General features: G+C 51.9%; 1 protein-coding gene across 3 annotated transcripts in view; it reads right to left on the reverse strand.

Moving 5' to 3' along the window:
• Positions 1 to 796: 796 nt before the first annotated feature.
• Positions 797 to 15,139, reverse strand: part of ZNRF1 (zinc and ring finger 1) — a 112,685-nt gene continuing 98,342 nt past the window's right edge. The window contains exons 3-5 of one of the 3 annotated variants that reach the window (XM_019646447.1): positions 6,645 to 6,750; positions 4,933 to 5,024; positions 797 to 2,044 (exon numbers count right to left, since the gene is read on the reverse strand). In XM_019646447.1, coding sequence (XP_019501992.1) covers positions 4,967 to 5,024; positions 6,645 to 6,750 — 164 coding nt within the window. In that variant the 3' untranslated portion in view covers positions 797 to 2,044; positions 4,933 to 4,966. The other 2 variants (XM_019646446.1, XM_019646445.1) reach the window with 2 other exon arrangements.

Below are 15,139 nucleotides of genomic sequence, written 5' to 3' on the forward strand. Positions count from 1 at the left end.
CCTCTCCATCATGTGATGTAATATGCTCCCAGCTTTTTTGCCCTCAAAGTCAGGATCTGTACACCGGGTCCGCCCCTGCTTTGGGATTCCCTGCGAGAGCTATGGCTGGGCATCTGGCAGTTGTTCCCCATAAGCCCACAAGAGGGCGCTTGACACCATAAACTCAGACACCACAGACTGCTCAGAGGGGTGGTACCCAGCAAATTCACCTGTCAGGGCCTACAGCTCTCAGCCCCCAACTTCTCAGGGTCGGGGAGGGGCCTGGTATCCTGGGAGCCAATCTCTAACGTCACCACCCTGCTGCAAGTCCCAGGAGCCTATTGTATGGGTCCATCTCCCTCCCCCTGGCGCTGGCCCCTTAGGAAAGGTGTTTGGCCAGCCATTCGGGGCCATTTTCCATCTCCCCTCACTCCCTCTCCCCCTGCCTCCATCTCCTTGCTTGCCCCCTTCCCATCAGCTGTTCAGGCTCTGGGCAGAGGCAGCCCCCTGTACTCCTTGGTCCACTTCGTTCCTGGAATCCTTCCTCTGTGCAAACACTGGGCTAAGGCTGGAGTTCAATCCTCTGCGACTTTCCTGTCCCCCGGCTGCGCAGGCTGGGAGCAGCAGCTGTGCCAAGGAGTGGTGTGGGGCAAATCTCATTGGCCCCCTCCCCAAACAACCCCAGAGACTGTCCACAGTACACTGTCCACAGAGACACAGCTCACTAGACCTTGCCTCCCAGGGCCCACCCTGCAGGGCAGCGCCCTTCCCTGATGTGCTGCCCACTGCCCGGCAACTAGTAGGTGCTCAACAAATGGCCATTTCCTCACACTTTTTTATTAGGAAAAATTCCAAACATACAGAAGAGTTTAAGAACAAGCACACAGTTCACATACCAGCCACTGAACGATTCAACAATGAATATTTTTGTGTTATTTGCTGTATTTTAGGGGAACCATTTGGAATTGTTACACATTTGTTGACATCATTCATCTATATAATTCAACATCTGTCTCCTAAGAATAAGGACATTCTCCTAAAAAAACCTCAACATCATTAAATGCTACTGGATATTAGTGAGGTGCTCCTGTCCAGGAAGTCCCCCAGTGCTGGGCCCTCAGTAGAGGGAGTGGGTAGAACCTACCTCCCAACTCCTGCTGATCTCTCCTCCTCCAAGCTCAGAGCTGCCTGGATGGAGGATAAGATACCAGTTCCACTTGGGAAGCCCTGACACCCTTGTCCAACCCCTACCCCTGGCATCTAGGTCTCAACTTGGAGGACACAGTAGCCAGCAGAGGGCTGCAGTGTGCAGGGTGGGAGAAAAAGTCACTGGGGGCGGGGAGGGGGGTAAGCACCAGCCCCAGGAGCCTGGAATAGCACCCAGCGTGGGCTCTAGCCCTGCCTTGCCTGGCTCACGACCACTCCGCTCACCCAGAGCGCTGCTAAGGCCAGGCCTGAGCAACCGAGGTGGGCACACAGGCCTCCGCCTGCAGGCCCAGGGGGTCAGGCAAGGAGATCTCCTTCAGGGCCAGCTTTGCTGGAGGAATTAAATATAGAACAGGGAGACACAGTTGCCAGGCAGAAGAGGTGCTGTGAATAGAACAGTGCTCTTTGCTGTGATGAAGCTACAAGGGAGCCTGATATGCATGTGGCAGGAACAGACTCTCTCTCACAGTGACCTCTGAGCGGTGTGATTCTGTCCCCACTTCACATGCGAGGAATCTGAAGATTAGACGAATGAAGTCGTTTCCTCAAGACCATTCCGCCAAGTAGAGGAGACCTAGGCAGACAGTTTAGGGCCCACGTTCTGGCCGCCGTGGTGATCATCAGTCCCGGGGTCTCCACTCCAGACGGGTCTGACTCGAAGGCTCAGGCTTAGACCCACACACTCTTTCTGTAGTATTTCTCTGAGCATGCTGAGGGTGCGTGTCCCTTGACTCACATATGCCCACAGGCCTGCAGTGCCTTTGCAGAGTAGGTGCTTCAGGACTTGTTTGACCCAGACGACTGCAGAGCCAGGGCCTGGAGGGGTTAGAGCCCCCAGGGGCAACAGCACACGGGAGGCCTGAGAAGGGCAGAGCAGACAGGACGCGAAGTCGTCTCCCTCCAGAGCTTTCCTTTGCAGGCTCTGCAGGAGGCTCTGGAATGCTGCTCCGGGAGCCTGTCTGGCACCGAGACAGGCCAGGCATGCACTGATACCCCCCCCACCACCGGAGCTTCCCACCCAGCCCAAGGTGTGCCAATTCTTGTGAGCCCTGAGTGGCTGGTTCTAGTTCAAGGCTCTAAGCTGGCTTAACCCCAAACCAGGGCCTGTTTCTGGGCCTCAATGAAGCATGCCCATGAGTCAGCACGGAGACTCCCACTGAACAGGCAGGGCAGGATGTGGAGCGGGAGCTGAGGACTGGGGGGGCGAGGGGGGGGTGTAGACACACGACAGTGCCAGGCCAACACCTGGAAGGACCTGCATCCTTGCAGCCTCCAGTGGCTACAAGACCGCTTGCAGAAGAGTCCTGTTACAGCTACTCCACAGGTAACGGCAGACTGACTCCATGATGCTTGAGAAGGTTAGTAAACCTGTGGGACTCAGGTCTGACCTGCCACCTTCCCTCTATCCAGGCTTGACTGCTCTGAGAATCCTATCACACCTGCAGCCCCAAGGAGTAGCCTGAAGGAAGGCTAAGGAGGTAGGGGAGGGAGTGGGGGACAGGCCTCCAATCCCCATTTCCTGATTGTGTAACAACACTTCATTAAAATAAAGTCACACAGTGCATCTTTTTATTAGACATTATTTTAATACCATATCAAAACATCTTGACTAATGAAGAAAGCTTTTCCCCCAGCTTCGAACATTTTTTAAACATTTTATAAGGTGTTTTTTTTTCGTATTTTAATATATAAATACAGAAGAAACCTATCTTGCATGGGCTGATGGCACGTGTGACCATCAATGGCTAAAATGTTCTCAAACAGAGTGCCTGAAAACAGGGGTAGCTGTACATATTTCTTTAATAAGTCTTTTGTTTGTCTGTTTTCTGGGGGGAAAAAAAAATCCACAAGGGTCTAAGAAAAATGTTCAGGCATTTTTGCAGGACACTTGTGATTGTTAAATCCTCTGAACTGACCAGAACCAGAAGGGAGGGAGAGAGGGAGGAAGTAGAAATGGGAATGGAGGGGGAGGTCTTCCACGGGTTGTTTTTTTGGCAATGAAGTCAAGATCTCAGGGTCCCACAGGGAGAAAAGTGCAAAACCAAGGCAGAAAAATGGACAAAGAAAACCAAGGCAGAGAGGTTGGTGATGGAGAGGGCCGATGGGGCGCTGGGCACAAGGCGCTGTGCTAGGGCTCCCGCACCATCAGGACAGGTGTGGCGAGAACCTGGCTCTGTTCGTTTCTGTCACTGAGTGGGTTCTAGCTGGGCAGCAGACAGCAATCTGTAAACATCACGAGGGAAAACACCAGTCGACACTAGACTTTTTTTTTTTATAATTTTTTTTTTTTTTGTAAACACTTTATAGAGACAGACCCACAGCGCCTTTCAAAGGTGAAAAAGAAAATGCCCTTTCCCTCCTGGGATGAGGGGTGAGGGAAAGGGTGGCGGTTGATGCTTTCTTCTCTCAAACTCGCGGCTCATCCAATTTGGTGTCCTCAGGGAGAAAGGGAGAACCATTCTCCGGAAGTCAGTGCGGTAGGGGTGCCCTGTTCCCACTGGTGTCCCCAACTCAGCTCTGCCCCAGTGTCCGAAGCCTCCTCTCAGGAATAGGGCTGGCTGTCCCTGTATGGACCACAATACATAAGTTGTGCTCCATCGGGCTGATCCTGGGCCTGGGTGCCTGTGGTTCGACTCTGGGGGCCCCAAGAAAGCAAACATGCTGGGAATTTGGACTCGCACTCCAGCAGCAGGCTTCACTCCCTCTGTGTCACTCACACCCTCGCTGTTTCTTCTCCCCATGTCCTCAGCTTTTGAGGTGAAGGTAAAAAGAGCAAATGTCCCTAATTTGTCTGCCATCATCAGCTGGTCTGGGAGTTTACTTGGAATAAATAAAATGAACCTAACAGAAAATAAACAAACAAAAAAACGAGAGAGAGAGAGAGAGAGAGAGAGAGAGAGAGAGAGAGAAGAGGCCCCAAAACCTTTGGATGTGAGATGAGGTGGAGTCAGAGTTTTGGTTGCTCTGGGGGTTTTGTCTATTTGCCAGGAAAAAAGTGCCAGCACTCAGAAGTGACAGGTAGGATGGGGGACAGGAGAGGATGGTCAGCAGTAAGGCAGGGTGCCCTGGGGAGGAAATGGAGACGTCAGACTGGAGGGTTCTTTCTATAGGGGACCATGTGTGCACATTTGGAGGAAGTCAGCTGCACCGGCCTGCTGTGAAGTCAGGAACTTGTGCTGTGGGGTGAGGGGGCCTAAGTCTGGCCCACAGGCCTCAGATCCATCTGGCAGCAGGGCTGAGGGAAGTGGCCTGAGGCGGGAAGAACCAGCAGTGGAATGACCGCTGACACCGTCCCACAGACTGTCTTGTTTAGTAAGTGTGATGTCCGTACTGGGACGGGAAGCGAGATGATCCCCCTGTCCCCAAAGAAGAATCAGAGACTCCAAGGAGTTGAGGACGTGCCCTAATCCCTCAGTGAACACAAGGCAGGCTGGGGTGTTGAGCTTGCGCTGCTTCTCCTGACTGGCACGTTCCAAGGGGCTCTGCCTTCTTCAGGGAGATTCGCCCTAGACGAATCTGGTCTTTCCCCAATGAATCAACTGTACCGAGCAACAAGTTCTTCATAACCGTGTGAGTTTGCATTTCTTAGCCTCCCCAGAATCATTCCCCCGCTCCCAACAGAACCACTAACTGATAAGGGGCTCTCCTCCCAGGGGTGTGTTGAGGGCAGCACAGCCCCCACGCCCGGGCCCCAGAGTGATCTGATCCCAAGCCTTGAGCACGCAGCACCCCCAACCGCCAGCTCACCTTTGAGAGGAATCAGCAAGCGAGCCCAGCAGGGTCAGTCCGCGGGGTGTTCTGGACAAGATCTGTTCACTTCAAACCACGAGTCTATGCAGCTGAGGCGGGAGGCGGCAAGGGGAGACATGTTACCGCTGACCAGGCTGCTCCTTAGGGGGCTTGCTCCAAGGCTCAGGTTTCTGAGCAGGGGTTTCCTAAATCTCACCTGTGAGGACCCCAGGGGAAAACAAGCGTGTCCCCAGATACCCACTTTCTGAAGCAGCAAGAAGGCAGAACCCCAAGATTGATCGTGGCTCAGCTGGGGCAGCCAACCTGGCATGGTGGGTACAGGATTAGGGTGGATCAGGGCGCTGAGGAGGGAGTGTGGTCTTGAGAGGGATCAAGACCTTACCTGCATGGAGCCCAGGAGGATGGCAACAGCTACTAGTGAGAAGGGGAGCGTGTGTGGACTGTGCAGGGCAGCTAGTCAGCTATCTCTAAGGTTTAAAGGGCAGGAAGTGGGAGCAAAGCCCCGGAAGACTGGCCATTATTCTGATCTCTGGGGACCTGAGAGAAGCCTCCCCAGGGTCAAAGGAACAGCTTTGCGGTTCCTTCACTGGTGGGTGACTTCTTAGAAGACCCCTAAGCTACCTGGCTCAGTTTGCTGTGGTTGTCAGGTGGCCTTCTGGCTTAGTGACATTGCTAAGCACAGCCAGAAAGGAGGCTGACAGTGAAGCCCTGGTCTCTAGTGTTTACAGAAAGGACTGTCTGAATCAGAGAGGGAACAGAGATCGCCCTAAGCAGCTTTCTGATTTGTAAACCAACATCTGGGTATTTTCAAAGTCAGGAATCAGACAGATAATTCCATAATTCTCCCTAGAGCCAAAGATTCCCTTTTTCTAGTCTTGGTTGGTGCCTGGCCAGGACGCTGGAGAACTCTGTGCTGGGCCCAGACCGAGACCCCTCCCCCAGGCCAACCTGGAGTCTCGCCTGAGTCAGCCACATCCATGTGCCGGGTACCACCGCTGCCCCGTGGCCAGTGGCCCGGTGACTCAGGTTTTGGAAAAGCCCATGTGTCAGGCAGAAGCTTTGGGGCTCGAGGAGCCAAGAGCAGGTGGCGGCCACAGGCAGCACACACTGTCCTCCCTCTTGGGTAAGGAGGTGTCTTCTTTCCAGTTGGAAACAAGAACAAGGCTCATGCTGGAGACCGAGGACAAACCTCGGCCCTGCTAATTATAGCAGCTTTCAGTGCCACGGCCCCACAGGTAGTGGCTATTCCTGCCGCCTGGCCCTCTGGGGAGAAGGGGCGGGTTGCAGGGGCAGCGAGCACACGGCTCCATGCTGCCTGTCTCGCACAGATGAGGGGCCTCGCCCTGCGGAGCAGAGGGGCTAATGGAGGGAGAAAAGACTTGGGGAGACAGATGGACAATCAACCTTCCAAAGAAAGAAATTTGGGGCTCTTTAGGATCCTAAGCGCCTTCAGCCTATAGGGCTCCCCAGGTCTCCCCATCAGCCCCTACCCTCCAGGCTATCAAACCAGAGCAAAACCTCTGGCAATTCCACTCTCCTTCCACTCAGCGTATCTGTTGGCTCAGAGCCCAGGAAGAGAGTGGGGGAGGCTACCCCTCAACAAAAGGAGACAGAATGGCTAGTGGTGCCGGTCTGCTCCTCTCGCCCCTGACCCATGGGGAAGAAGCCCTCTGGGGACTGGATGAGCTGGCCCTGCTGTCCTCTCGTACCTTTTGTGATAAATGCACAGGCAGGGCAGCCTGGCTATCGTGTCTCCCTGAAGCAGCTCCTCCAGGCAGATCACACACTCACCCGCGTCTTTAGTCAGCACGTCATCTGCAAAGGGGGGACAGGGGAAAGTGGGAGAGGGTCAGCCACCAGCAGACAGGTGGCACAAAGCAGGCACGGGTCTAGAACTGGTTGGGACTGCTGGGGTCACCCAGTGTGTGTTAGGCTCTGTGGGTGACAAAGAAGCCCAAGATGGGCCTGGACCTGAATGAAGGCTCTCACTGAAGAGACAAGACATGCACATCACAAGTTAGTTATCCAAAGACAAAATGGGATTAATCGCCAAATAAGTGGCCCAGGGGATGGAAAGGGCTTGGAGAGGGACAGATATATAGTGGAAGCAGCACAAGGCAAAACGTTTCTCTGAATAGACTTTTCCCCCAAACATGCACACAGACCAGGTACACTGATTTTTGGTTTGGAAAAATATGGCGATGGAGAGAGTGGTACAAGGCAAGAATAAGTGGAAGAAACTAGTACTCTAGCAAATACTTGTACATGCACATCCATAGCAGCATTAGTCACAATAGCCAAAGGGTAGAAACAACCCAAAAGTCCACCAACTAATGAACAGACAGGCAAAATGTGGTATATCCATGCAATGGAATATTACTCAGCCATGAAAAAGGAACGAAGAACAGACACAAGCTACAATGTGGATAAACCTCAAAAATATTACACTAAGCGAAAGAAGCTAGTCACAGAAGGCCACCTATTGTATGATTCCATTATATGAAGTGTCCAGAACAGGCAAATACATAGAGACACAAAGTAGATCAGGGGCTGAGGGCAGGGGGGTTTGGGGAGTGACTGTTTGAGGGGTTTTCTTTTTTGTGGTAAGAACACTTAACCTAAGATCCACTGTCTTAACAAGTTAAGTGTACAATACAGTATTGTTTTAACTACAGGTGCAGTGTTGTACAGCACAGCTCTAGAACTGACTCATCTTACATAACTGAAACTTTTGACCTGCTGAGTAGCAATTCCCCATTTCCTCTCCCCTCGGCCTCTGACAACCACCACCATTTTATTCCCTGGTTCTAGGAGGCTGACTGTCTTATATATCACATGTTAAGTGGAGTCATGCAAGAGGTGTTTTTTGGGGGCGATGAAAGTGTTGGTAACTAGACAGGCACGGTGGTTGTACAGCAGTGTGAATGTTCTAAATGTTACTAAACTGTACAGCTCAACTTTTTAAAAAAGAGAAATGCCCCCGCCATCCCCACACAAAAGAGGAATGACTGGAAGGAAGCTGCCGCACGCCGTGGGCCCCAGCAAAGCCGTGGCCGGGAAAGCCGAGCAGAACAGGGAGCGCACCACAGCCGAGTCAGCAGTCCTTTATAACGTTTCTATGACATTCTGGGCACTGGCAACTCAGTGAACAAGCCATGAACTCAGGATTCATGAAGCTCAGAGTCCAACAGGAGAGAACAAACAAGAAAATGGAAATGAACAGCACAGGAGCTTCTAGCAGGTCTTACGAGGCATACAGGCCCGGGTATGAGGTATGAAAGATGCCTAATCGGGGTGGGGGCTATTCAGAAAGGGATTATTCCAGGCAAACAGAACAAACAGTATTTGTGTACCTGGGAACCGCAGGGAGTGGGGGTGGAGCGGGAGGCAGGAGGGAAGATGATACCAGACTCGTGTCCTGCTGTAGTGCCTGGGCTTTATCTGGCTCACTGAGAGGCCCTGGAGACGCACTCTGATCACATCTGGTCTCCGGAAACGACTGGAGGAGGGATCAGAAGACCCCACAGATGGGGGCGCCCATTCTAGAGGCCAACGCAACAATGCAGGGGTATGAACTCATACACTAGCAATGGGGACAGGAAGGGAGGAACGGTGCGCTAACAAGGGGAGCTGGGCAAATGGCGGGCGCTTGTCCCTAAGAAGGGAACCCAGGAGGAGGAGGACAGGCATGGGAATGAAATGATGGATTCAGAACTGGGTGGGAGGTGCTGACACATCAATGGAAACCTCCACGAGTCGAACATGTTCAAGTCTAGGCCTGGGGTTTAGAAGAGAGATGTAGGCAACAGGTCGTAGATGTGGAATAAAGAGATTATCTGGGGAGAAAGTTTAGACTGAAATCCAAAGAAGGCAAAATACAAACCCAAGTCAACCTTAATACCTGAAAGGCAGGTGAAAGAGGTGAAGGAAGCAAGAGGTTACCTATAAGTTCTCAAAACCACAGGAGAAACACCAAGAGAGCAGGATTATGGGTGTGAAGAAAGGACAGCTTGAAATAGGCTCAATTCTCCACTACTAAGAAATTTTAATTGTTTGTGAACGTTGCCCATGACACATACTCAGGGGTGCGTGTATACGTTTTCATTTGACTCACGATCTTAGGAACAAGGCAGGGCACAGGGTATTGTCCCCACTTTACATATGAGGACAGAAGTCAGACGTCTTGCCTAAGTCAGAGGGCCCTAAGTCAGAGGGCTCGTGAACAGCAGTGCAGGCCTGGGACCCCCTGCTTGGTGCCCCTCCTCCACTGCTGTTTCTCTGTGCCCTCTGATTACTGGGGGCAAAAGGGAAAGAAACATCTGGGACTCATAAAATGAGTATTCTCCATGGCCTAGAAGGTGACTCAAAGCCCACCACCAGGAACCCTGAGGAAAAAGCCTAAGATAGGGCCGATTCAATACTTCAGTCCCCATGCACATGAGCCATGAGGGAAGTCACTCTTAGCTTCTTGGCCACCAAGACAACCTGTGGCCATTTTCTCTGTTAAGATCTGGCCAGGCCAAAGGCCCACCGAAAAAGGGCGACATGAAGAGAAAAAGTAGACAGCACACAGTCTACCACTGGAGTGTAACCTCAGACGCCAAACGTGGCAAGTGCAGATCAACAAAGGCATCGTCTTGTTTTTTTTAAGGCACTAAACACCATACTTATTTAAATATTTGTGTGTGTACATATATGTTTATGTAAACACAGACAAAAGTCTGGAAGAATATACATAGTTTAATAGTGTGGAAGAAATGTGGATGAGAAGAAAAATATCTATATATTTTGAATTGTTTGTTTGCACATGCATTACTTTTATCATTCAGAAACCCCAATAAAGAAACATATGGGTGTTTTCATTTACTCTGAAATGCATCAAAGGATAAGGACTGGCGGGCGGAGCTGGAGCTATGTGACAGAGCAAGTATAGTACAATGCAGACTCTGGGTGGTTGGTATTTGGGTGTTTGTGGCAAAACTCCCAACTCTGCTGCATGTTTGAGGTTTTTCATAACAAAATATCAGAGGAAAAACCTCCAATAAAGATGGGAGGAAAGTCTAGCTTTGAGAAGGCAGAGTCACGTTGTAGACATCCCCGGGCGTTGATTTCCCACTCTCTCTGTCTCAGACATCTCATCGATAAAGCGAGTTTGCGTCCAGCCCTTCGTCTCCTTTCTCGTACTCCTCTCTGCACTTATGAGTTCCCTGGGAGCACAACATTATTGATTTTGAATTAGTGTCCCCTTGCATTTCTCCCTACCAACTGGTGACTCAGCTGCGACCCTAAGGGGCAAGTTAGAATTCATTGCCTGGGTCCCAAACAGCTTTCAGTGCTGGCTGTGTTTTCCTGTCCTCTGTGAGCTCCAGGAGGGTCCGTGCAGCCCCTGGGACACAGGGCCAGGAACGGAGGTAAGACTTGGGGCTTGCTTTTTCGACAGGATTAAACGTGACTCTCCTCTCTCTTCACACTGCATATCACTAGGGGAAGGGGGAGGGATGGGAGGCACAAGGGTGGTGCATTTTCTTATCTTGTCATGCACTCACAGACTCAGGCTTGAACACATGAAGGTTAGACACAGTCTTTTCTTACTAACAATTGACTGCCACCACACGACACTTTACAAAGCATTTTCGTGCATGGTACAGTGTTGTGCCTTTCCAGCCTGCCTGGGTCTGCACGCAGCACTGAAGGGAAGAACTAAACTGTGCGGCTGCCCCGCCAGGCTGGCACGCAGCAGGGAGCACATTTCACTGGGACCAGGAGCCCTGGCTGCAAAAGTCCACCTGAAGGTTCCTGAGATGGGGCTTGGGACCTGACTGCGTGGGGAAGCCAGCAGTGCCCACACCCAATGCAGTGCCCAGGGAGCAGCATTCTTCCCACGGTGGAAGGCAGGAGGAGCGCAGATCTAGGAACATGCCTGAGTGGGCTGAGTAAAGCTTCCTGTCCCAATCCCTGGGGCCCTGACAATCAGCAGCCCCCAGAAGTCCCTGGGAGCCTAGCAGGGGAGTGGAAATGGCTGAAGCTGAAGCTTGGCTATCAACCAGTTCCTACAAGACCTCCACACTCTTCAGATGGGAGCCTGCTGCCAGCTGTTGGAGGACCTCATGGTACAAAGCCAAGGACGCTGGGCCTGGCACAAGATAAGGCCACTCTGCAGATGGACTCAAATGCCCCTTGGCAGCCCCAGGTTCCCAGCAGAGGGGGCTCAACCAATGCTGCTTGATGAGAACACAGGAATGAAGCTGTTTCTGCCTCCCAAGCCCCTTCCAAGCATCCTGATATGCTATGCAAGGTCAATGTCACTGTGTCACTGCGCAAGGGAGAGTTTGGAAGTGTGTTTGAACTGGCTGGGGGTGGTACAAAATGATGCCAATGCCTGTCCCTCCAACCAGACTAGGGAACCAAACCAGAGTGGCAGGCAAAGTTCTCTGGCACCCAAACAGAAGGTATGATGCCCGTGACGGGGCTATGAGTGGGAGGTGGTGGCATCCTTTTGCTTCCTCCCTAAGACACAGGGGGTAGCACTGTTTGTTAAAGAAAAGGGATCTCAAAGGAGAAGAAGGAACCCTTACTTCTTTGGAGACAGTTATAGGCCAGGGACTGCACAAATGCATCTCAATGAGCACTAGAGAGCCTGTGGGGGTCTCTGGATCAGTTCATGCAGCTGGTAAGTGGCCATGACTCCCAAGCCCTGTTCCTTCCCCTTGGCCAGCTTGCTCTCTTTCCTTAAAAGACCAGATGATAGGGTTTCTCCCCTTGGGGCTGGGAAACATCACCCATCTCATAGACAGCCTCAGATCTTTCTTTTTTTGTGAATGTGTGTGAGCGGGGGCCCAAGAAAGGTGGAGGGAGGAACCTAGGTGCTCAGAGGGAACAGACTGATTTAGGAAGCTGCACTGCTGCTCTTCAAGTACTACTGCTACTGCGGGGGGCTTAGCTGCCCTGCAGAGAGCACTGGCTCAACATTCCTCAAGGGACCCCCAGGGCTGCTGGTGGGGGTTGGGAGGCCCAAACAGCTACAGATACATTTTTGCAGGAGGGAAGGCTGATGCTATGCAGCTCACAGCCAGCAGCTAAGCGTGGGACTGTACATAATAGGTTTCCCCTTGTGCCTGATGGCAGTCAAGGCCCTGGTGAGAAGGGAGGTGGGAGCCAGAGGAAGAACCCCCAGCAAATGACGCAGAGACACAGGCTCCACCCCCTGGCCTCATTTCCAGCCTAGGTGTGGAAAAGCCTGGTCTTGCAGCCTCTCAGCAGGCGCAGAGCTGTTGGCTCAGTATCCTGGGGGATAGGAAGGGGCAGTGCCACCAATGCCAGGACTTGCCAGCTCCCTTCCTGGGAAAACTCCAGGCAAAGGGCAGACTTGGGCAGAGAGAGTTCCCCTATGAGCAGTGGCATCCCCACCCTGACACCCTAAAACTGTGAGGTGTGATCTCACATTGAGGTGGGCTGCAATGATGACAGCCCAGAGGGCTGAGCCACTAAAGCTCAGGCCCAGAGGGCTTCGATTGACAGAAGCGTCCCACAGCAACCCCACTCAGTCCCCTCTCCTGGGCCTCCCTCCCTTCCTCCCTCTCCTCCTTCAACCTGCAAGCCTGGCCTGCCGGTAAGCAGCTGCTGGGAGCGCCCTTCTCCCCTTGCTCCTGTAGGAGGAACACCAGGACAGACACCTCCACGGCCAGACTCAGCCCCTGCCACAGCTCCTGCCAGTGCCCCACTGGGCTGGGCAAACTCCTAGGCCAGGACCTGGCTCTCCCAGGACCAAGAAAAGGCATTTTCATCCCAACTACAAGGTCTCAGCAGAGACAGAGGCCAAATAAGCACCACTTACTCAGGCCTGGGGGCTCAGCTCAAGGTAAACTAGCAGGAGGCATTCCTGCTCTTGGAGGAGGAGATTCCCTCTCCTTTAAAGAAACTTTGTGTGACATTTAGCATTTAAAGAGCCCTGAAGCTGAGGGCAATGACCTTTGGCAGAAAGGAGAGGAGGGCAGTCAGAACCTAAGAAGCAAAGGATGGGTCTGTGCCCCCAAAGAAAGCTGAGGGGAGGATCTTCTGAAGCTGACTTGACAGCCACTAAGCTCTCCTAATACTACTGGCAAAGGAGCCTGCCACACACACGCCAGAATCCCCAGGGCCAAGGACAACTGGGCTGGTCCTGGAGCCAGGACCCCTATGCTTTCAATGGACCCTCGGCCATCTGTCATACCCACCACCCAAGGATAAGACTCTCTTCTACTCATAGCAAAATCAGGTCCCTCATCTCAAAGTTCACTCTGCTAGCAGAGCAATTTGTTGGTCAAAATTTGAGTGCATATTCTTGAGGGTGAGTTCCCCCAGTCTCAGAACCACAAACAGATGTTGTTGGGAAGGGAGAGAAATTAAAAGGCCCATTTACCCCCCCCAAAATGGGTCCCATCAACTCCTTCCTTATCTCCTAAGAGTCCTGGGTTCAGAGCCCCCCCCATCCCGGAAGAGGAGAGCCCTGCAAGAGGAGAATGAAGGCTGTAACCTGGGGTCTGGCACCCTCCCTGCCCCTCCAGCAGGGCTTAGCACCTGCCTGAAGCACTGGTTACTGGTCTTCACATTTCTCTTGAGCACTGGGAGAACCAGTTGAACTAGTCTTGCCTTTCCTAAATTTTTTTTTTTTTTTTTAATCTGGCAGGCAGCTGCTGGAGGCTTTTCAACCCATGGCTCAGGCCAACCCTCATAATAAGAAAAATGCTACTTTGTATCTGCCTCATTTAGGAGTTTTCTACTTTTTTTCCTTTGGTGGTTAACTAAATTTCATCTTGTATATAACCGCTGTAAATTTTCTCTAAAAAATTCCCCAATTGGTGCCAGCAATTATAGAAAGTGTGTGTGTGTATAGATGGGGAATCTCCGGAGAGTGGCCAGGAGTTCCCGTGAATCTTCATAAGAAAGTAGCATTTCTCTCTCCATCCACTAGGAAAGCCTCACCTTGCCACCTTTCCAGAAAGATTCTGAGAGCTCTGCACTTCAGACTCTTTAGGGCTCCTCACAAATTTTTTTTTTTTTTTTTTACTAAAAAAGATGAAGTGAAGCCGGGAGGTTGGGATGATGAGAAATCATGGGGGAAAATATATTACTGGCAAAACCAAAATCAGCACCTATAGGTCCCAACTGGGGGCTTTGGCCTATGGACCTGCAAGGCCTGGGCTTTATCTGAACTAGAACAGGCCTGAGACCAGCCCAGGAGACTTCCACTCCACATACAAACCCCAGGTGGCTAACGCCTTCTTACCTGGGAGGGTTAGGTGTCTTCAGAAAAGACCAAGACAATATGAGGAGTCCAGCCTCGAAGGCCTCCTTTGCACATTCACAGTACACACAGAGGGGCCACTGTTTCTGAAGCATCATCGCTTTATGACAAATTCCACTGATAGGACTGATGCAATAAGCCCTCTCTTTGCCTCTGGTGGTAAAGGACTGGCTTTTGCAAAAGAGATCCTGGAGTTTAAAGTTTCTAGTTTACAAACAAACACACACACACACACACACACACACACACACACACACACACACTGAGGAGGTGGCTTTTCAATTAGAGGAGGAGGAAAAAAATGGGACCAGAACAAGAACACAGTTATGATTCAGGCTGGCTGGCCAATCTTCTTGTCCTCTAAGGGGACTCCGACTCTGAGTGTGGCTTCTGTGGGTGACCTGTGCTCAGACTGGGCTTCAAAGCCTGCTCTCCTCTGGAGGAGAAGGTGAAAGAAAAGGACGACCCTCTCCTATGGCTGCCAACAGGGAGGAGACCTATGGGCAGCACCGGGCAGTTCTCCGGGATAGAGCCTGAGCCCCTCACCTTCCCCCTTCTTCAAATGGGGCATGTGAGTACTCCGTACTGAGGTGGCCCTAAGAGCACTCTGCCCTCCACAGCTGCCTTTGCAAAGTTCTTCCTGATGACACCAAGAGCCCAGTCCTCTTGGGTGAGCCCCCACTGAGGCTGCTTTGTGTTTTTATGACACAAGGCAGTGTCTCCGGAGGTCTCTCCCGAGCAATGCAAGGGACAAAAAGCGGTCTTCATGAGGGCTCTGCACATATGGAAAATAAGTGCACAGCTTCTGAGGCCATAGTTGGAGCGAATACTCCTCTCCATCCATGGTTCCAGGCAGAGACGAGGAATAGAACAAAGAGTTCCAGGAGTAGCCTCGAAGGGACACACACTGCTAAGTCTGAT

This window comes from Hipposideros armiger, unplaced genomic scaffold (assembly GCF_001890085.2).
Source record: "Hipposideros armiger isolate ML-2016 unplaced genomic scaffold, ASM189008v1 scaffold_102, whole genome shotgun sequence".
NCBI lineage: Eukaryota > Metazoa > Chordata > Mammalia > Chiroptera > Hipposideridae > Hipposideros > Hipposideros armiger.